The sequence below is a fragment of the Bacillus rossius genome, chromosome 2 (genome assembly GCF_032445375.1).
Source record: "Bacillus rossius redtenbacheri isolate Brsri chromosome 2, Brsri_v3, whole genome shotgun sequence".
Taxonomy (NCBI): Eukaryota; Metazoa; Arthropoda; class Insecta; order Phasmatodea; family Bacillidae; genus Bacillus; species Bacillus rossius.
In genome coordinates, this window is record NC_086331.1 from 57,030,403 (window position 1) to 57,054,643 (window position 24,241).

General features: G+C 37.9%; 1 protein-coding gene across 1 annotated transcript in view; it reads left to right on the forward strand.

Annotated features, from left to right (window-relative positions):
• LOC134528890 (uncharacterized) overlaps positions 1-24,241 on the forward strand; it is a 71,358-nt gene that overhangs the window by 17,897 nt on the left and 29,220 nt on the right. Inside the window, exon 2 of the mRNA XM_063362557.1 lies at positions 11,071-11,223. Within this exon, the coding sequence (XP_063218627.1) occupies positions 11,071-11,223 (153 nt within the window). The remainder of the gene's footprint in view (positions 1-11,070; positions 11,224-24,241) is intronic.

Here is a 24,241-nt window from a genome sequence, read left to right on the forward strand (position 1 = left end):
TTCCTGTAGGCTATATCTAAATGGAGTTCTGAAATTTTAAGACGATAAAAAACAAGACAAAGTTTAAATATTTTACTTCCAAATTCAAAATAAAGTCTTAAAAATAAAGGCTAGCTGACTGATTTTTAAGACCCATACTCCATCATTCCTCGAGTTTTAATGGTAAAGATACATTAGACACATAAAACATTTGGTTTAAGTATATTATTGTGTCTTTTTTATTACAATTCAAAACTGAAATATGTTATTGAAAATAATTGGGACAATAATTAAGTATCCTATAATGCCTTAAAAGCCACAAGATAAAATATCCAGTGAAGACTCCGAGATACATCTAAAGCCTCGGCCACACAGAAAGCTACGCATGTTCACTATTTTCGCTGCAGCAGTTGGCAACACAGTCTTGTTCACGATGTTGGATAGACGCATGCCGTGGGATTCAAGTGATGATTCAATGATGATAATATTCTGCTGGCATCACAGTATGTAAACGTAAAAAAGAAATGAGTCCATGCAGTTTGTCTAAAAATATATGAATTTGGATAATTTCATCATTTGATGTAGTAGTTTAATGAGGATAAATGCATTACAGTTTCCTATCATACCTTTGAAATCGAAACACAGACAATATCTTGCATACACTGCTTACTATAGATTTTATCGTTTTTATCATTAAACATGGCTATTTTTGTACTTCAATCAAATTTTCCGTCGACGTGATAGGCTACTAATTTAAAGAAAACACAGAAAGTAGGCTACAGTGAAATTCCGGACGGAAACAGATATTTTTATGAGAACCAATTACCTGGCGTCGTCCAAACATAGCCAACATAGTGAACATAGCGAGCATGGCGCCCTGTGTGGTCGTAGCTTACGTCACTCACACACCTGTAAACATACATTTCAAGTCACGCTTTTTTCATTAAAACTAATTGATTTGTTTATTTGTTTTTCACCTGGAGTTATTTTAAGCTAATGCATTAAAAAAATTTGTCATACAGAATTCTAGTTAATTCTTTCGCTGTTGAACACATTACTTATATTTAAAGATTAATTATTTTCTTTTTAGTTCATACAACATTTGAACGTGTTTTGTTTAGTTCTTTAAAAAATAATTTAATAATATTATCTACGGCTTGGATTAAGATTATTTTTCAGTCTCCTTCAGTATTCGTGTCACTAAGTGATTTCCATCGTAAATTTTTCTGTACTGCAATATTTTTTATTCTCGCTAAATGCTGCAATTTATCACTTTGGCTATCTTGTTAGAAGCACTGATTTTTAACAATTGTTTATTATAATGGTACAATATTGGTAATTTTAATATGAAAAAAAAAGTTTTGGCCAGTGCGCCTGCAAAATTATAGAAATATGAGTTTTTCCAAAGTTATATTTGCATATAGTATGAGTACTTTAAAACTGAAGGAAGGTTTACCGGTTTTAAAACTCATAGTTTTCACTAATTTGATATAATGTTCATCACACAGATGACTTAAGGGTAGTTTTGGCAGTGAAATATATTTTATTCTCTAAATTACATTCATCAAAATACATGGCCAATCTTAAAAACTGAATAGTTGTTGTTCCTTACTTTAGGTTTAGGTTTTTTATTTGTGAGTCAGATAGGTCTCCAGTGAGAGCAATGCCCTGCAGGTGAAGGAAACACGCGGCTTATAGCCCAGGAAACAAAGGTTTCAACCTGTGGAAAATTTTTCCAAAGCTAAATTTTTTCACAGTGGTAGAGTCAACTATGCTGAGCAACATACCGAAAGTTTACCGCTGTAGACCTTGTGCGCATATCTGAAAAAGTGCAGTTAAGTCCTAAATGGCAGCGACTTGCAGCAGTTTATTAAAATGCTTCCCATTTACCCACTTTTTTACGTAGAGACTTCATAAAATTATTTAAACACTCTGAAAACGCTATTATATACACTAATGTTTTTAAGAGTTCTAAGAGTTTAGGTCAAGGCAAGAAATGAATTGATTAAGTAATAAAAAACTCTTTTTTATATAATTCAAGGATATTAAAACCTGATTGACTTAAAAATTTTCATCTAATGTAAATATTACTTTAAAAATTATGTTGTTTATATCTTAATCTTTATATTGACATAGTTTTCAAGAGTCTAGTTTAATTTATTGGATTTCTAGAGCGTTCTGAGAGTAGTAGTATTATGTACGTATGTGATAATGCCACAGCCGCAAGCGCGGGGGTGACTTTCGCTCCCACTAAGTCGAGGTTTTTTAATCTTTAGGAAATTCCTTCCATATTGAAAATTTATACAAAGGTAACATCGAGGTATTTTAGTTACATATGAAAATAATATCTCCGCAAACCTTGTGCGTCACAATACTGCATTCCTTAAACGTCATTATTATAGTAGACCTTCTGCAAACTTAACCAAAACTCACTTAAAAAAATATCATAATTATAAAAAAACGGAAAAACCTTTAATGTGTTTTACTAAATATGAAATTTGTTGTTTTATTAGGAAAAAGGACTCGATACCTACAAAATTACAAAAAAAATTGAAACATTAAAATAAAAACACGAAAACCTGATAAGATAAACGCATTAATGAATGTTGTTGCATTATTATTTAGCTACGAATTGGTATATTTGTAGATAATTTGGTTCAATCTGGCTGACCGCTGAAGCGTTTCGAACTGCGTAGCGTGTAGGATATATACAGCGTGTTTGCTGAATTCGCTCGGGACGGGACGAATTTCGCTCTTAAGTTGCGAAGATTTTTAGTACATGGAAAATTAAATAAATTATGAAACTTTGTACAGAGCAATAATAAACGTTTCTTAGTAACATATTAAAAGTTTAACGTTGTATACATTGTGAGTTACACCAAAAACGTGCAGTTAAGTCCTATATGATAATTTTTTGTAAAGATCCACAAATATATATTTTGTAAATATAATGTATGAAGTAGACTCTTAGTTTGGATACCAAAATAATATAAAAACTATATTATACATATTTAAAGGAAAAAGTAATTAAATTTAAAAATCATATTTTTGATAACCATTTATAATCATGAAAGTTGGGAAACATTTTACTCAAATGTATGGAAGTAATCATACATAATACACAGACATTAAGAGAAAAAACGCAAAAAAAAAAATTTACTAAACGTTTTTGCATATTTCTTAAGCTTTAAATTGGCATATTTGTGAAAAATCTGGTACCATTGGTCTTACCTCTGAAATATTTCGAGCTGCGTAGTGTGGTACCATACTGTGAGGTTGCTGAAGTCGCTTGAGCTGGAACGATTTTTGTTACCAGGTAACCAATGTTTTTAATTTATGGATAATTTGTCAAAACGGAATTTTGCTGCTACGGTAGAAGTCAATTTTATTAGCAACATCACAAGTTTATTACATAAACGTAAATAAAAATATAGAAAATATAAAAATGTTCTTAAAATATTTTTTTAAAGAATTATGTCTCGACATATGTATTTAAATATATTATATTGGTATATATTACTGGTAGTCCCTAATTAAGACCGAGTGTAATGAGTGTGGCACCTCGCAGTGTGTTGTGTGTTGCGCCGGCCGTGAGAGCTTAGAACTGTCGCAGTACGACCCACTACTACGCTCGGGCTGCTCTAGTGAGCCAAATTATTATGCAATACTTTTTATATTTATACTGTTTTAAAGCTAAAATATTACGCAAAATCATTTATGAAAACATTTTTTTTTTGCATTCGGCTCTTCAGTTTTGTGTAAATAGTGTAAATCATATTTTCATTTGGATGGGAGGGATAGAAAAACGTAGTTTACAGATTAATTGATTAAAATATTATCTTTTTAATAACATTCCAAATATTTTTTCCACATCAATGTTCCTAGAATGTTTTAGTAGTTTTATGGAGAGTCTACGTTAAAAACAATATAAATGGGAAGTATTTTAATGGACTGTTGTTAAGTCGCTGTCATCTAGGAATTAACTGCAATTTTTCGGTGATACGCACAAGGTCTACAGCGGTAAACTTTTGGCATGTTGTTTAGCATAGTCGACTGTACCACTGTGCAAAAATTAATCTTTGGACAAATTTTTCACAGGTCTGTGCCTTTTTAAATCTTGGTTTCCTGTATTATTAGAGCAGCAGTGGTGGGAAGTTTAGGAACACCCTATTACGGGTTGTGACTTCTTTGAAGGGGGAAAGTGGCTGGGACCCCCGCGGTGCGAACACAGCTACAGCCACTTACAGCCTCGGCCACTGCCCGCCAAAACAACCCTGGTTAGGGGGGCGCTTTAACTACCTTTCTGTGACTTCTGGTCCCCTGATACTTTCTCACAAGGAACTACCCGAAAATACGCTTTAACTTTGTTGATATTTTTTTTTCATTTTTTTCTTTAACAATCCTTATTGGCTTGAGCATTTCAGTTCGCGCCATTTTGTTTTAACTTCCCCTCACAGCCCCCACAGCCCACTACCAGAGTGGGGAGAGAGAAAAAAACGGTTGTGAGCTGCCTAGGTCGTAGAAATGAAATAGCACCATAAAAAATTGCCAAAAAGACTCAATACTTGCCTAAATTTGGCCAAATTCGCCAGAAATTTCCAGTTTTTAGAGAACAATTCTTCCAAAACATCTCAAAAATCAGATAAAATTATAAAATTACCTATTTCTATGAAAAAGTATCATTTTGAGGGAAAATTTCCCATTTAAGTCTTCAAAAAATGCCAGAGGCATTAAAATTCCTAAAAGCAGCCTAAATTCCTTATCGACAAGCTGCCCCTAAACCACTGAGGTTATGACCTCGACCATTACGATGTCATGGCCACCCTATTGGATATTTATGACGTCAACATTGCACTTTTCGTTACGGCAACCAACTTGAAATTCCGTAATATTTAAGCTAGAAAATCGGAAAATATTCTAATATTAATAAAAAAATTAATTGATGAAATATTAATAAACAATGTTTGCGCCATTTTGAAATCCGTCCACCATCTTCAAAAACCTGTAAATATTGACATAGAAATTATGGAAAAATTCCAAAAATCATCAGAAAATTTATTTATTAAAATAACGATTGTTTCGATAGCATATGCTTGGTTCGATCCCCGGACTATGCAAAAAAAGTAATTTTATGTTTTATAAAATATCACTTATTAATAAAACATGTTGAAAAATCTTTAAAAAAAAAAAAATGGTTTAAATTGCTAGTCCACCAGCCTCCAGTAATCCAATGATGACACATTGACTGCCATCTTGGAAATTTATAATATTTGACCTAGAAATCAACAAAAATCACTCAATAATGTACTAATTTATTCGATCACCTAGGTTCGATTCTTGATGGATGCAAAAAAGTAAATTTATCAAAATTACCATTGTGACATGTTCAAGAAATAAAACAACAAAATTACAAAAAAACTATTTATTATGTAATTTCTGCAAGTACATAAAACAAGAAAATTACAATATTTTCCCGTTTACTACAGTTTTCTTAGAAGGCGAAGCGAGACCTTTACATGCCTTGACATGTGTTTCAGGGCAGTTCTGCATGACAGTCGATTAACCAGACACATCCAAATGTTGAATATACACGTCCAATTAGTGGCCTGGCGTTAAATCAGCGGACAGGAACATTCAGTTTGTGGCCAGGCATGTCCAGTCATCTACCAGACATGTCCAGTTGTAGGTTAGACACGTCCAGTTAGTGGTTAGGTCCTTCCAGTTTGTAGTCAGCCACATCCAGTCGTTCGACAGGCACACTGATAGACGCAATCGGACCATCGTCAGAGAATACCTTGAACAGCATTGCCTCGTCCACTCTCGGGTCCAGATCAGCTACGAACAGAGACGCCATACCTCGACAATCCCGTTAAATCGATTCTCATCCTTGGACTCTTCACAGAAAATAACAGGCACAACTAGTAGGTGGTCCAACACATCCAATAAGTGCCAAGAGATATTTTAGTCGATACTCGGCAAACATTTTAAACAGTTCAAGTACAAGGTCATGCGTATAGGCCAAGCGTATCCCGACCCAAAATGTTTTATTCGCCGATATGTGAACAACATTTTAAACAGGTCCTTTTTAATGTCAGGCGTATATACCAATTTACGCTTGACAATGATTTTGGTCCGAACCACGAGGCTTATCATGTCCTGAGTACAGATTTATCGATGCTCTTTCGTTTTTAGAAAGGAAGCACATTAGAAAAAAAAAGCACACTCGTCAAAAAGGAAGCACATTTAAAGAAAAATACAAACAATTGTACGAAAATTCAACTTGGTATGATACGATCTCATCAGTCGGATACGATCTCATCAATAGGATACGATTAGTCGCAAGATGCGGTAGGATTCGATGCCTCCAACTGTCTTTGGCTACAACAGTCTTTGGCTACAACAGTCTTTTGCTCCAAAAGTCATTGGCTCTTAAGGCCTTGGCTTTAAAAGTCTTTGGCTCCACCTCTCATTGGCTCAAAAAGTCATTGGCTCCAAAAGCCTTTGGTTACAACAGTATATGGCTTCAAGTCTTTGGCTCCAAATTTATTGACTCAAAAATGCATTAACACTAATTGTCTTTGGCTCAAACTGTCTTTGATGCCAACTGTCTTTGGCTCAAACTGTATTTGGCCCCAACTCTCTTTGGCTCAAACTATATCTGGCTCCAACAGATCCAAGTGCTCCAAGTGCTCCAACAGATCCAAGTGCTCCAAGTGCTCTAACAGTGCCAACTGCATTTGGCTCCAACTGAATTCAATTTCATTTTAATCGAACTTGCCCCGATTGCTGGAATGACTTTATTACTACTCTCCATTTTGTTAGTTATTGGTGATTATTTTTACCTTCTTTAAGTTAGAGGTTGTATTTGAGAATCAGTCTTACTTAGTAATCAGATTTCGTAAAATAAAACAATCACTCTTAAAATCGCAAATATAGTTAATTTTTTTCAAATTTATTAACATCCAAGTGAAACCAGCGATCTCAGCCACAAGCCCTATTCCCTCAATATGCTGGTTTCGTACGTGATATAAACACAATCACATCATTCAACAAACAAAACATGATTATATATTATAATTTTAATATTCTATTTTCTTTGGAGTGAGTACAAAACCCTTATAATAAGGGCGTATGTCCCGTTCCAGGTCATGATTTTAGATTTATATTAATCACTGATCAACTTTTAGACATTTTCAATCGTTTAACTTTCATGAAATGAAAAATATATATAGTTGCATACTTTTTGCATAATTAGCTGCCAAAGTTACATTTTTAACCTTTTTGGGTTGTACAAATAAGGAGAATTTAATTTATTGCAGAACTGAAACTTTTTAGGATTAACTGATATGCCACTGGCTACTTCAAGAAATGGTTTGCATTTCTTTCAGAAAATATTAATTAATTTTGCCTGGCATTTCAAAATTCTCAAAATTTGTATGATCTTGACAGCCAAGAAACATGAAATGAGTTTTTGTGATAGAAATGCAAACCATTTCTTGAAGTAGCCAGTGGCATTGCAGTTAATCCTAAAAAGTTTCAGTTCTGCAATAAATTAAATTCTCGTTATTTGCACAACCCAAAAAGGTTATAAATGTAACTTTGGCAGCTAATTATGCAAAAAGTATGCAACTATATATATTTTTCATTTCGTGAAAGTTAAACGATTGAAAATGTCTAAAAGTTGATCAGTGTTTAATATAAATCTAAAATCATGACCTGGAACAGGTCATACACCCATAAAATAGCAAAAGTACACACAGCATATAAAATTAGCTAAATCATATTTGTTACAACCCTCATGTAGCCGCAAATACAGTACAATTGTAGGAAGTTGACTATGTGTTTATCTCATATAAAGGAAATTAAGAAAGTTACATATCATTAACCAGAATGTAACTCAACATTAAACAAGCATCAGCAGTTTGCCGAATCTAAACAGTACCCTAGAGTGCTAATTTATTACGCAACCAAATTGATTGCAAGTAAACTCCATTTAAATTACGATAGAAAATACTTTATGTATATTAGTCTAAAATGACATAGCAGACTAAACCAATGCATCATAAAAAGCCTAATCGAAATGTCGCTCGGGCAACATGTTCATTAACTTGTACATAAAAGATAAAAGTTACATTCAAATCAATTTCTAAGGGCGTGCCGAAACGAATTGACTAGATAAACGTTCCTACGATCCGTACTCACGCTAAGTGCTGCCCAGACACCCAACTGCCATCACGACCTAACCAGACTATGTCATGTCAGTTACAAAGTTACGCCGGAGAAGAAGGAGCCAACCAAATTTACGAGCTTATATAAACTTGATGTGACGTCGGCGCATGCGCAGAGTGGACGGATCCAATTCAGGAGGAGTAAGGGAGACCTATAGGAGGGGAAATCAATCTCTCATCCCGCGGCGGGCACTTCAAAATATCCGCCATTACGTCGGTCTGCCGGCTCACAAGTAAAGTAAGTCGTTATTCTATGTAGCCAGCTTCCCTCAATTATTTGAGTATTAGGGTTACTTCTTTGATGTGCGAATAGTTTCCTGCATAAAGCGAAGCATGTAGAGTTCTTAATCTGTCAACCAATATTTCAGTATCCATGATGAGTAATTAATCTCTTCTGCTGCCATATTCCATGCATGTTTATTATAAATGTGTGATTCTTTTATTTCACGAAATCTGATCACTATCGTCCCATTGATCATTGTAAGCTTTATCAGAATAATTTATTTGATCACGTTTCCATCATTTTTGTCTCAGGGCTTCATCACAGTTTTCGTTCTCGCCAGCTTTAAGTGTTTCATCTCAGTCTTCGATCGTGTCAGCCTCAGAAGTGTAATCACAGTCTTTGATTATGTCAGTTTAAAGTGTTTCATCGCAATATTCGATCTTGTCAGCGTCAGGTCGTTCTTTATTGTTAAAAATTTAATGGAGGCGACTAGAATTTGGTGTAAACATCTTTTGATTTCCTATTAAGTTGCTACATTCTTCGAAAGTTTTCAATTTTAAATCATTAAAATTATCTGAGATATTATTTTTAACATTAGAATTTTTACATTCTTTGTTAAAATTATAGTCATATAATATTTCATTCCATTTCCTTGGTGTCATAGACCTGACCTCGTTATCTTTAGTCAACTTAGTTATACAGTTCTTGCGATGGTTATTCAAGAAATATTTTCGACCAAAGGATTCCTGACACTGACTACAACTAAATGGTTTTTGCCAAGGACATAAAATACACTCGCTCCTCTCATGATTTTAAGCATTGTTTCTCAAGGTAAACTCATTGCTGCAATATCTACAACGGTGTCCTTTTGATACAGCTGCAGTCAACGAACCAGGATCCGTGTTAGCTTCTAAGACTAATACCAGATGCAAACTGAGAGAGAGTTTTAAATTGGAACATTTTCTTAAATATAATTTTTAATATTTCGTCAGCGAGAGTTATTTATCCCACTGAAGAAACTTGTTGCAAATATTTCCTATTCCTGCCAACAGATGACGCCATGTGGTGTGTTGAGGTAAATATTATTTATTTTTATGTGGGATGCGGGATGCTCTCTCACGCTAGTAGGAGAAAGAGGGCTTCGCTAGGCATCAAGGAGAAGGAAGTTCATTATGCATGATAGTGTTTCTCAGCCGTTTCAACACATAGTAATTGACTCTCTTTTTTTGAATTCCGCCTGATTATAATTTTGTAATTTTAATTTGGTAACAGTAATTCACTATGTAAGCGAAACTCTGAATAAAAAAGCTTGTCTCATTACGAAGAGAATTTACATAGAGGGATTGTTTTCTCAGAAATAACCTGAATCACACGGGGAAAACACACTAAATATAGACAGGAATAATCAGGAACACACGGAGAAAACTAACAAAATATTGAAAGTAATAATCAGGAGCACACTGAGAAAACCAAAGGATGTCTTGAAAATCTAGTTCACTCAATGGTACATTTATACGATTAATATAAATATATAGTATGCCTTCCATAATAATAGTATTATCATATATATCTGTTACAAATACGTATATAACTATGCTAGGCATATTACATCAAGATCAAGGTCAAAGGTCATCATAGATGGCTGCCGTGATGTCACAATCCAATATGGCAGACACCATCCTTACCATTCTCTCCTTAAACCCTGCGCTCGGAGTCCTCAATATATACCTACTACTGGAAACGGATCTCGGAAGCGCAAAATAATTAGGATTCCTTGTCCGTCTTCTGCTTCCACAGTGCGCGGAAACCTAACGAATGGCAACCAATGAGATTGAATATCACGGTTACGTAATATTCTTTTGATTAAAAAAAATTTTTCAGTCACGAAAACATGACACCGTCGGGAATTACATATATAATGACCACAAATTATTGATGAACATAATGTGTAACGAGAATAAAGACCGCAAGCTTTCGCGGCCATGGACTGAAGTTTCTTGGGTTGTGGATGATGGCGACTGCAATGTCCACCGAAACGTCGGTGAAACCTTCGCACTCGACGTTGCTTAATCCCACAAGCCAAGAAACTTAACTTTGCTCCTTGATTTAGGTGTTCGCATACGAGAGCTGTGTCCGCTTACGTTTCATTGTAGAACGAGCCAGAGGCTGGGTTTACAATCAAAAATAATAAGCGAGTGCATAGAAGATCACTACGCTTAAGAAATCTTACTGTTAATTTTAGCCAGTCAAATTTACTGATGCATCCGAAAATTAATGATAGTGTTAGTAAACACTACTAAATGATTATAAATTATTAACTACCAAATGATTATCCCGTGACGTCAGACCAGCAGTTTGTGGGAACAGTTTTTCAACAAACCTATAAAATAATTTGGTTTGTGTGAAATTTTTAGATAACAATTGAAATATTTTTTTGTAATTATATTTATTGCTAGAAACATTTTCTAAGTAAAAGTATTAATTGCATAGTTATATCCCAACAATTTCATGCTACAATATGATTAATAAATATAAACTGTTCTCAAGTCCCGTGAAAATTGCAACCTACTCTTCTCTCATTGGCTTGTGCGCCATGTGACCGCAACAGAAATAAAACGTGAGTGTGTGTGTGTGTTACAGTCCTCAGCCTGTTCACGATCGTCAGCTTCCAGAACACGGCGTGCAACACAGCGGCCGGCATTAACGGCACGTGCTTGCACGCGGCCGAGTGCGCGGCACGTGGAGGACGTGCCGGGGGCACATGCGCCAAGGGATACGGCGTCTGCTGCCTCTGTGAGTGTCCCGCCGCGCCGCTAGCTCTGTTCGCGTGGGCTGTACCTTCTGCACGTTCTGCACATTCTGCTTGTTATGCACCTTCTGGACCTTTTGGACCGTCTGCACCCGTATTTGTGGTGCGTTCCGTCGTGGGTGTACGAAGTACAAAAGCTGTAAATAATACCACGCAAACTCACAAGTGCTAACAAAGCAATTACTTTTGTTGTAATGTGGAATATAAACATATTTACTGGCTTGAATATAATTACATGCGGGAGCGAAAAATTATAATATGATTAACTTTTTTTTAATTTTTTGTATAAAATTAAAAATTTGCTTAATGTGTAACATTGTTTTATCGCTTCGTTTTTCCAGATCATATCTATAACCTAACTATTTGCAAAATACATTATTATTTAAATCTCAAAATGCAACATAACCAATTCCGGAATACAATTTCACAATACTCTGTCGCCCGCAGCTCCTACACCACCTTCTCAAACCAGTTTATAGTGTAATAGATAAAAAAAAAAGCAAAGTCTGGCGGAATGTATTTCTTATGGGACTACGATTTAGTGGCTTACTTAGCTGTGATTTGTCAATAGTAAGAATTCGGCCATCTTGAACTCAAAATTCCTCAAAAATGATTCAAATGACTAGAAATTTCTCTATTTCGAGGGGAAAATTCCTGTTTTGAGGGAAAATTACCCGTTTTATTCCTCAAAATTTCAAAATTTACAAAAATCATCAAAAGAATTACTTATTAAAATTATTATTGATTAGATCGATTCGAGTCCTTGGTTTGATTCTGGTCCAATAATAAGAGTATCTTAAATTTAAAATAAATTTTAAATTCTGTTTTCTATTACCTTCAGTGGAGTTTATTAATCATTTTCTCTACGAAAAATTACTCGATACATGATACCTGTCCGAGAAATTTATACGTTGTCACTGTGCCTACCATTGGTGTCTAATTTTTTTCTATGCATGGAATATCTTAGAACCACGTAATGTACAATATTAGACGTATAAGCCAAGCGTCTCCGAACAAAGAGCTAATATTCGTTGATATTCGACCAACATTTTAAACAAGTCATGTTCAATGTCAGGCATACAGACCAGTTGTCTCCGTACCATGAGACCAATCATGTCCGGAGTACAGACTTATCGATGCGCATTTTCGTCAAAAAAAGAAGCTCGTACTAAAAAGGAAGCACAATCGGAAGCACAATCAACGAAAAGGAAGCAATTTGGAACCACATTCAGAAAAAGGAAGCAAAATCGGAAGAACAATCAAAAAAGGAAGCTCAATCGGAAGCATAATCAACAAAGGAAGTACATTTGGAAGCACATTCGACAAAAAAGAAGCAAATTTGTTTTCACATTACGAAAAAGGAAGCAAATTTGTTATCATATTCCGAAAAAGGAAGCACATTTGGAAACACATTCAGAAAAAAGAAGCATAAACAAAAGAAAAGCATAATCGGAAACATAATCAACAATAAGAAAGCAAATTTGGAAGAAAATTTAGGAAAACGAAGCACGATCAGAAGCACAATCTAAAAAGGAAGCACAATCGAAAGAACACCAAGACGATGGAAGTATCATTACCATGAAAATTGAGAATATATTCAACCACATCTCAAGTAGATCCTCCAGGAAGCTTGTAGACTATGAAGAAGCTTCACGTCATCGATTTCGAATTCTTACAGTAAACCTGGTGAAGACGCTTACTTCTACGATGATTGCGACAGTGACTCTGAAGCTGGTGACAAGAACAAACACCGTGATGAAGCACCTAATGCCCTGAGAAAAATTCATTTAAAAATTAACTCATTAATTTACATATTGATTCGATCGATTCCCGTCCTTGGTTCAATCCCTGGATGGTGCAAAACATTTAATTTTATTTAAAAAATATAATTTCAATAAACCATGAACAAAATTCTTAAAGTGACTTAAAATCAACTACTACCGTCAGTCTATAATCCATTACGACTACCATCTTGGATATTTGTATTTATTGACCCTTAAATTTATAAAAAAATCAATCACTAATCCACCTACAGAATCGATACTTGGTTCGATCCCTGGGTGATACAAAACAACTATATTTTTAAAAAATACCCCAAAAGTGACAGGTTTGAGAAAATAAAAACACCACAAGTTATTTTAAAAAACTTTTATTACATAAATTCTACACTACTACAAGTACAAAAAAATACACAGACAAATTACCAAAGTTTTGCTCAACCTAATCAAACTCTGTACAAGATTTATTTCCACATTTAATCTTGTGCTGTTCAAGACACTCTATAGCTGTGAGTCCTGTTTTCCGCGGTCGATTAGCGAAATACTTAAAGCACATCTTACACACATAAATCTAATGTTGATGTTTTGTAACCTGGGGTCTCACAAGTCGGGAGAAGTTTTTGATGTAGCAGTAGTGTGCAGCACCGCTTTCATTTGTCACAAGCAACAAATCGAAATGATTTTTTCTTTCTTGTTTGGTTACCCGAATCGGACACATCTTATTATCCTCATTTAGCGCATACACATTAACTGAGACTTCAGGGTTATTTTTCACAAAAACTTTTATCTGATTTAATGGTGGCGGATAGCACAGTCCATCAAAGTTGTACCTATTCTCCAAAGCATAATACCTCTTATCAACATGGTTTTGATGACTTCCCTCGACAAATCTTGCCAAAATACTCCATTTAAAACAAAACTGGTCCTTCAATTTTTGGCAATTTACTACTGCTCTTTTGTTGACTATTGCCCTACGGTAAAGCAATAAATGAGGATGTCTGATGGTATGGAAGCATACTAGCACTTGATTCTTTTCCTATGCACATAATCTTGTGACTATCCAGACTGTTACAATGCGAAAAAACCTTATCGCATTTGTCGCACTTATATGTCTCTCGAGAGATTGTCAGAGACCTACTGCAGGTTATTGATGCACCACAGTATTTGCACTGACGCAATGATCGCTCTTCATTAATTCATTATTAAGTATTCAATGTTGCTGGCGACACTTCAGCTGATGATGGAACAGCACGTATCGATGTCTCCTCTGCAGTCGGTACCGGGATCTCCACATCTGTCGACACCGCAGCCATTGAGCTCTCCGCTGTCGTGGTCTCTTCTGCAGCCGGTATCGGGATCTACATCAACATCTTTGCTGCCATCGAGGTCCCACTGCTGCTGCCGGTAAACAGTCTACCCCGGTCGACATTGGAGAAGTAACTAAATCTCACGAAACTTACTGAAGAGAGCAAGTCCGTACTGCACCGCGGCCAGAGGTGAACTGAGGACCACTCGTCTGAACCTCGCTTATCTACCCGCGGTCTACTGGAATAAGTACTACATGAGTCAAAATATTGTCTGTATTTAAATTTTTTTTATTAGGTACCTAAAAATTATAGAAATAAAAAACACACGAGTTCAAGTTTTACACATTTATTTATAAAAATTACATAAATACATATTAGGTTAAGGAATCAAGCATTTTTGCAAGCAAAGTCTTTAATGACGCACGAACTGCCTCGTCGACTCCGGTTCCAACTGGTTCGCAGGTCACAGGATCAGGAATACAGGTTTCCAGCTGGTCATCTTCTGCGACGTCGACAACTCCGACAAGACATGGTCGATGACTTCTGTGACCACGTCTACAGCTGGGCTTTGGCTCAGTACTAGAAGGGACAGATTCACTGCCTGAAATGCGACGACGAGACGCACACCGTTTGGACGTCTGCGTAGAACCATCACAGGTCGCAACAGGTTGCAACACGCCCATGTTTGGTGTTGCACATGCAGACAAGGCGACTACCTCAGCGATGCTCGCAGGAAGGATTGTGTGTGGTCTCATGTGATAGACGGCACAGTTTCCAGGTTCGCAACAATCAACCAGCTGCTGAGTCAGTTCGTAGGACACAGAAAAGTTCACAAACCGTCAATGCTGAGCGCCTCCATCACAGGTTTCTGTATATGTACGTAGATACCCGGAATCCCAGAAGCTGAACTTGACACTGCTGAAGCTAGGTCTTACGCTCATGTACACGTTAGCAGGATGAAACGTAAACATCTTCTTGCAAATCGAACGACAACTGAAGGCACGTACGGATGTACGCCTTTTATATATGCAGGCTCCTACTAACACTGTTGGTGCCGTTTCTGCATTAACTGCGAGTTTGTACAGGCACAGACACGTTCAAACTTGTCACGTGGCTGCACATCGTATATTGCACAAAGCTTGCGCAGGGAAGGACAGCAGTAGTCGGTCTGTAGGTCTACAATTTCAACAGGTGCATCACACAACTTGCTCAGCCATTTCTTCTGTTCAGGTCCGGCAACGTAGATTATTTCATTTGAACTAGTAAATCTTCAATAGTGTTTTTCACTTGGTGGTACGGAATTTTTCCTTCGTCCCACTCTAGTCCGTGATAATATTTACATAGCCATTCATTCGACCGTTTACTTTTTTCGTCTAGTAGTTTCCAAGGATATGGAGGTCGGAACGTGCGAGTTCGAGTCTTGTCTCCGGAGGTGATGCTAATTTCCTTGAGCACGAATCCATTTTGACTCTGGAAACCTTGCAGGTTGCAGTACATCTTGTCGCTAGCAATGCTCGGTCGTAACTAATTTATCATCGAAAACGAAACAGTATTTATGTCAGAATTTTCACAAGTTTGTATCGACAATTGTACAATGCAAGCCGATCGTGAAGTATCAGACAAAAAGCATAGGTATTTGGTGGAATATTTCCGCTAGTCATTATCTCGATCCTACAGTCGATGATGTTTGAATTTATTCAATCATCCTGTTTGCAAACGTCAAACACCATTAACGGAGCCTTGTTCTTGAAACTGTCGGGACTCAGTATCGGTGACTGTCTCCGCCCATAGTAAGCTTGCTGAAACTTGGCGTACATTCGATATGCGAGAAGAAATCTTCCACTTTCAAAATCCATTTTCATGTCAACGTAGGATAACTTTCGCTGTTTTAAAATATTTTTACATTATGTATTTGACAGTTATCTAATACAGACCGACTTACTCCTGCATTGAGCTGTCTTCCGGTCTGAAGCCCGACGATGAAGTATCTTGGTTCTTCCGTAGCGAAGCTGGACATTACTATCCAATTGATACGCTGACTATGAGGCAGGCCAGGATAAGTTTCCAGGCTCCAGGATCGGAATGGCACATCGAAGTACTTGCCATTTTCTATGTTATTCAACATCTTGACTCGTTCAACAGTGCTCACTTGGATGTGGGGCAGCATCCACTCGATAGACTGTAGTGTTAGCGAGACATCTTGAGGGTTTTCTGCAGCGGCGACAATTGCATTAATGTGCGTGTTGGCTATAAGCTGTACGAGCTCTTGTTTCGAATTAATGATTATATGCTTGTAGTCCTCAGTGAATCCAAGAAGCATGGACAGAGGAACACAAACTTCGAACTTGCCTTCGGCATAAACCGGAAGCTTATATTCATCCTCGAGAGCCCAACCGGCCATCTTTGCAGCAGACAGTTCATTTGGCGTGAGCGAAAGGTAATTTTTCATAGCAGATAATATGCCTACATCTCTCGTCTGGTCTACCTCGACGCCATTGTGTACATATGTAATGTGCTCGATTAGGTGAAGAATACCATTGCAGGATATTGACGTCGTTGTCGGATGCGTACCATCCGCTTTTTTCTGCGTGCCTCTTATACGCAGAAATGACTGTGAAGGTAAAGTACAGATATCTTGGTGCTGTACAGCAATGCGTACTTCCGATGGTATTGCGTACGGTCCGAGCAGGAAAGGCTGGTACTCGTGCAATTCCATTTTCGTAATGCTGTCATCAAAAATGACCGGATCTTCCACGTTGAGGATTTCGTCTTTCATATTTATTCGGCACTTGTCCAATACTAAGAAGATACTTTATGCTGTCAGGTGTTAATGCACCGATGTCTGGTAGAGAACTGTTCATATTCACGCCAATGCGATTTCTTTTATAACTGTTCGGTGTTACGAACTTTATGCCCATCGCTTCAAGTGCAGACGTAATGTAATTTCTTCGTCTTGAAAATTCACCAATCGTCCTCGCTGGTCAACGATTCTGACGACGACTTCGTGTGCGCACTTCACGACGACTGGAACGTAAATGATACTTTGCGGTACTTCTACCAGTTTATATCCTGGCGGGACCATCGGCTAAAACTCGTGCAGCATATTGCTTAGTCTTCCGTTGAGATACGTTCCACTTGCTAAATTACAGTTTATTCTTATGACATTCACAGGCAAAATGTTTACTGCGCGTGTAGATTCGTACGTTCTTCCTGTATCATACACCTTTGATTCGAATCCAAGCATCGTACCTATGGTCCCGGGTTTCGTAAAGTCGACATTTTCCCTGCATGTTAGAATTCTTTTTTGAGTGTTTGGATTTCCACGCAGTTGAAAGTCTACATCCTGTGGTAACATATCCCTAATGTAATTTGCAATGTCGTCAATTTCGTAAGAGCCAACAGGTAACTGTATTTCATGAGCGGTCCCATCGCTTTTCAGGAAGCAGATCTTGCAATTTTCTTCGTCGATATTAGGTATGGCATTATACGTTTGAAAATCTACGAGTCCGATACACCATTCTCCGTCTAAAGCCAGAGGCGGGAAATGAACCGCCTGCAGCTCAGATGCGTGACCTGTCTTGGTAAGTGTTATTGACATGACTAATAAATTATCATCACTGCACAACCTTTTAGTAGCAATTTTTAGCTGTCAGGTAATTTTTGTTTGTTAAAAAGCGAAGACACAAGTGTCCGCAGTTTGTTTGATTAGGCCTCTGTTCGGTTTCGTAATTGTAGAACAATGTAGTGGTTCGACCCATGTACCGCCTAAGTTCTGGCGGAGGCCGTAAATTTCCAAAACTATCGTAGTACTCGGCCCTTTTTCCAGTCTTTACATAAGCCACCCAGTGCGTACCGCGACCCGCAGACGTATCTAAATTAATTATGGCCCGCTCACGTGTCTTTGGCTTGCTGGGTAAAGTGTATCGCATAAACACGCCACGGAAATTTGGTATTTTCAGTTTTCGAGCGTACCTGATCAAATCTATATTGGTGAGCGGACGTTTCGGCAAAGAAATTAGGATTTTTTTTTCGTTTCTTCCTCATGCCTCGAACTGATTTGTGAGGTTGCAAGTACAGTCCTGCACCGTTTTTTTTACCAATGCAATGGCTTCCATGCTGGCACTGTGTCGCTGTGCTTCTTTTAACTGCTTGCGCTCATTCTTCGAAGTGTTGACTGCCCGCACTATACCGCTCGTTGCACCGATGAGGCCTCCGAGAGCACCCAATGCAGGCAAAACAAAGGAAGAAATCCTCCTATAATCTTCTTGTCAAGAGTCTGTAATTTTTGCTTTGCTTTTTGCACGCCTGCACCAGTCTTGCGTTTGGTCTTGCGTGAGTTAGTCTTTGACTTGATGGAGCTGGTTCGACGAGCACCCAGTCCTAATTTGGTCTTTGCCTTCATGATTTTGGAAACGCCCCAGGCTGCGATTTTCTCTCCTAGTCCCGCGTTCGACGATTTACTTATATCTTCGGCTTCCTGTGCCAATATCTCGTCGGCCCGGTGTCTGGATTCCAGATCCTTGCTTAATGAATATGCGATATCGTGCTGCTTGCACTTTTCGTCGAGAGAATTAATGCCCACGTCACCGCGAGCTAACCTTTTAGCTAGTTTAGTGCCGGGGCCGCAGAATCTGTAGCCGGGAATGTGTAGCTCGAATGGCAGATTGTTTATCACCGAATTCACGAGTCCTGCACCGGTGTGTTTTTTGTTCTTACCTCTTTGAGTCATTACGCACAACTGGCCAGAAAGTATAAATGTGTTTGATTTTATACAATTTCGTCAGTACAATGCAAGTCGTCAGGCAAGAAGTGTGTTTGCCCGTGCGCATTACGCAAGACGATGTATTTAGTGCGCGTGAATCACGACATGGCTTACTGTTTCCTTCTGCTGTACGATGCATAATGGCGGGTCCGTCCAACTGCGGTAAAACGTGCGTTCTACTGAGTTTATTAGAAGAACAAAACGGTCTTAGGTTCTAAAATGTTTACCTCTATTCAAAACCGTTGCTGCAGCCAAAGTACTAGCGCCTAGCTATGGTTCTACAATCGGTGGATGGTCTGGAGTATTTCACGTTTAATGATAATGCGGATGTGGTACTTCCGAGCGAAACAAAAGCCAATTCCGTGTTTGTTTTCGACGATGTAATGTGAAGGAAGCAAGGCATAATACAAGAGTACTTTTCCATGGGCAGACACATCAAGGTAGACTGTGTTTACCTGTGTCAGACGTACAGTCGTATTCCAAAACATATCCTACGAGACAACGCGAATGTCATAGTGCTTTTTCGCATGGACGAACTTAATTGGCGTCACGCTTGTGACGATCACGTAAACACCGACATGACATTCCAGGAATTCAAAGACATGTGCTCCTTGTGTTGGAAAGAAGAACACGGATTCCTAGTTATAGTCAAAGACTGGCCTCTATATAAGGGCAGGTACAGACGTGATTTCGTACAGTTTATCGTCAAACATGAGTCATAGCATTTCCAAATTTGGACGCAGCAGTCGAAACATACGTATTGCTCTCAAGTCTCATGACTTTATCCGCAAATACATTTCGCTGCTGGCTCAAAAAGTAGAAAGTGTGAAAAACGAATTACTAGAGTATCTCTTTGCCATCGACCAGCGTGTGGAAGCCTCGGATTCTCGCATTCGCGACATGATCGAAGTATCGAATATACAAAGACGTGACGATTTGAGGACTTTTCAAAGTAGTCTGGAAGTAACACTAACTCACTTGTCAACAAATTCAGATTTGGTCAAACACAAGAAAGAAGTTTCTGCGAACGAATAAAAAAGTTTAAAAGGAGGTCTTGCAATATGTTTTCAGCCAGTACAATGTCGGACCTCGCCAGTGACCTTCATCGAGCTATACAGTCTGTTCGTGAAAAATATCTACTTGCTAGACGAACCAGACTTGCACGTGAGATGGAAAATGAGGAGATATTTAAACCAATCACTAGTCACCTCGACGAACTTAAAAATAAGGAAGAACCAGCCATCAATGTGAAGACAGAAGTTGAAGATGAAATGCCAACTGTAAAGAAGAGAAAGTATGAACCAGATCGAGAAGAAGAGGACTTGACGAGTACAGAGTCCATACACAAGAAAAAATACCCAAAAAGGGGCACCAAGTTAATGCAATGGTCCGGCCATATCTGATATCGTTTACGAGTCGGAATAATGACACGACCTATGGAGTGTACAGAAAACATAATAAGTGGTTCCTCGGTGCTAAAGAAATAGACTTTCTACCAGGAAATATCGTGCGCGTAGCAGAGTTCAAAACGCGCGGGACTCCGGGTCTGTACGAATTTCTGTTTCGCAGGGAGCCTAAAAGATATTCTCACAAAGACTTAACAAGAGTACATAACTGCTAGAGATAAACAATGCACATTTTCGGGATAGTGGTGTAAATAAAGACGAAGATCATGAAAAAATCGACATTCTCGCTAATCTCTTCAGTGAACTAACAATACATGGAGAAGGTTTAAAAAAGCTAGAAAGTGATCAGATATTTGACTATGTATATTGGGACGACCCCAATGAATTAGTTGATCGCCTTAGAATTCTACATGCTTCGCTTAGTGTAGGAAACTATTCGCACATCAACGAAATAGTCTCCATACTTGAGGAACTGAGGGAAGCCGGCTATATACAATTAATCGAACAGGAATCGCTCGCGAACTTCATGCTCCTGCTAGACGAAAATACCTTCGTCGCAAAGTCATAGTTCGCGGAATTGATGATTTATTCCAGGCGGACCTTGTTGAGATGATACCATATTCCCGATTGAATAAAGGTTTCAAGTACAAGTTGATAGTCATCGGTGTTTATAGCAAGTTCGCTTGGGCGAGACCTGTAAAATCAAAGACTGCAACTGAAGTAACCAAGGCCATGAACAATATTTTGCAGGGTGGACGTGTACCAACGCATCTGCAAACGGACCTCGGGAAAGAATTCTACAATGCTACCTTCAAGGCTTTGATGAAGAAGTATGGCATCAAACACTACTATACATTTAGTAACGTCAAAGCCTCCGTTGTCGAAATTTTTAACAGAAATTTGCGTTCCAAGATGTGGCGACAGTTTATGGCTAACGGAAATTACAAGTGGCTTGACATCTTGCCGAAACTAATAAGCGAGTATAATTCCACGGTGCATTCTACCACGAAAATGAAGCCAAAGGACGTAACGGACAATTGCTTCTTCAAACAGTGTTTTCCAACACGAAGAAGAAAGATACACGAAAGCGTAAAGCTAACGTCGGTGACATTGTGCGAATCTCCAAGCAGAAAGGTATCTTCGAGAAAGGTTTCACTGCAAACTGGAGTCCCGAACTTTTCCGTGTGACACATGTTCGTGAACCAGAGCCCAGGACCTACTACCTTGAAGATTTGGACCACAAACCTATCCGTGGCGGCTTCTATGCCGAAGAGATTTAGCCTACGATGTGTCCCGATACGTACTTGTTGGAGAAGATTATAAAACGAAGAAATGGACGATCCTACGTCAAGTGGTGGGGCTTTCCACCTCGCTTTAATTCGTGGGTGGCTGATGCAGAAATCGAGAAATCCACAAAACTTTAGTAATTTGTCTGTGTATTTTTTGTACTTGTAGTAGTGTAGAATTTATGTAATAAAAGTTTTTTAAAAGAACTTGTGGTGTTTTTATTTTCTCAAACCTGTCGCTTAAGTCACTTTAAGAATTTTGTTCATGGTTTATTGAAATTATATTTTTTTAATAAAATTAAATGTTTTGCACCGTCCAGGGATCGAACCAAGGTCGGGAATCGATCGAATCAATATGTAAATTAATGAGTTAATTTTTTAATGAATTTTGAAATTTTTCCCGCATTTCTAGCATAAAAATTACGGATTTTCAAGATAGCGCCCACATTTAAAGATGGCGGGTGACACAGTAATAAATTATTACTGCACTCTAGCGGGTAAGAATTAAACTAACATGGCATCAGCACACTCTAGCCGACGATACCATGATGATGGCTTCCAGCAAACGAAGACAAGATGGCGGACATGACGTCATACTAGGTGACGATATATATGCATGGTAAAAAGCGGTGGGGGTCAGTCTGCCAGCATCCACTGTGAGGGAAGGATCGGCAGCCATTTTTATTTTTTTGCACTCGTCGGGTTCGAACCAGGACTCCGAGCTCCGTGTCATAAATGTTTGTTTTTTTCAATATTTTTTACTCAAATTTTATTAATTGAATTTTTTATTAATTTTTAATATTTTTCATTAAAATCGGATAATAAATAAAGATTTTAAAGATGGCGGTCGTAACAGAAATTGCAACGGTGACGTCATATTTCAAAATGGCGGAAAACACTATGATGGAATGTTTGAGAAAACAAAATGACGTCATCCAAAATGGCGGATCCAAGATGGCGGATCCAAAATGGCCGTCGGGGTCAAGGTCAAAGGTCAAGGTCACGACCATCCAAGATGGCTACCGTGACGTCACAATCCAAGATGACCGACGTGACATCACAATCCACGCAATCCACACCCAGGACCCAGTGGCAGGGAGAACTATTATATACTACTGTGTTTCATTAACTCTAGCTGATTAAATATTGAAAATTCTATCTAAGAAAATGTTCCAATTTAAAACTCTCATTTTGTATAGAATATTAGTCTAAAAGCTAACATTGATCCTGGTTCGTTGTCTGCTGCTGTATCATAAATAAACTGCTGTAGATACTGCAGCAAGGAGTTTGTCCTGAGAAAAATGGCTAAACACGAGAAGAATGAGTGTTAAAAACCCATTACGCAAAATGATAAATTGTGTTCTGTGTAGCAAGTAGTTTACGCGAAGAAATAGCTTAAAAAGACATGGTAGAACATGTAAAGACGAGCTTACTTACAAGACATATAGGACAACCGTGGAGCTACTATTCTAAAGAAGAATGTGCTGCTTGACGATAATAATTTTCCTTATCTTGAACATTTTTATATTCATAGCTCTCCTGACCGTGACAAAGAACTTAAATTGAAGTGCGTTTAGTCGCGTAGGAAGCAAATATTTAATAGGTGGGGGGGGGGGTGGGGGGCAAAGGAGAGTATCATTATAAGTGGTGGATTTAACAAAGGGTGTGTCCGGAGCAGTGGCGTAGCCAGGATTTGTGAATGAGGGGGGTTAAGTATGGTCCCCACTATTAAATGGGCGGGGGTGGGTCAGGGGGGCCCTACCCCGGGAAAATTTGAATTCTAAGGTGTTAAATAGTACTTAAATTAAATATTGTAACGGTAAAAATATTATTACTTTTCAATATGAAATTTCTTTGAGTGATGAATAAGAAATTAAAGATTTTGTACTAAGGAGGGGGGGGGGGGTTGAACCGCTAAACCCCCCCCCCCCTGGCTAGCCCCTGGTTCGGGGGCTCTCCCCCGGTAGAAAAAAAAGTATTCTAAGGAGCAAAATGGTGCTATTTAAGCATCTTTCGTGCATAAAAATAGAATGTACTACTAGCAGAAATTTTAACTTTTTTATAACAAATTTACTTAAGGCTCGGCATCACAAAACAGTGTTCACTTTTCAGTTTTCGCCTCGTAGAATTTATTTTAAAGGCAATTTGTTGAATTTTCCCACTGCACAGAGTACATAAATTACAAGCACCTTCAAATTATGTCCCCAGATATCATCAAGTTATCTAGAGCTGTAGAAAAGGCAAAGATTTATTTATAATTAAAAATATGTTTGACTAATTGCATTTAATTACATGACGGTGGTTGAAGATTAATATTTGTAGTGTAAAATAATATATTTTGCCAACTATCTATAGCTATAGTTACATTTTCTTAATATGTGCTAACAAACAACTGCAATAATCAAAACAAGCTATAATCAAATATTTAATTGAGGCTGAGCCTTGAGTAAACTATTAAACAAA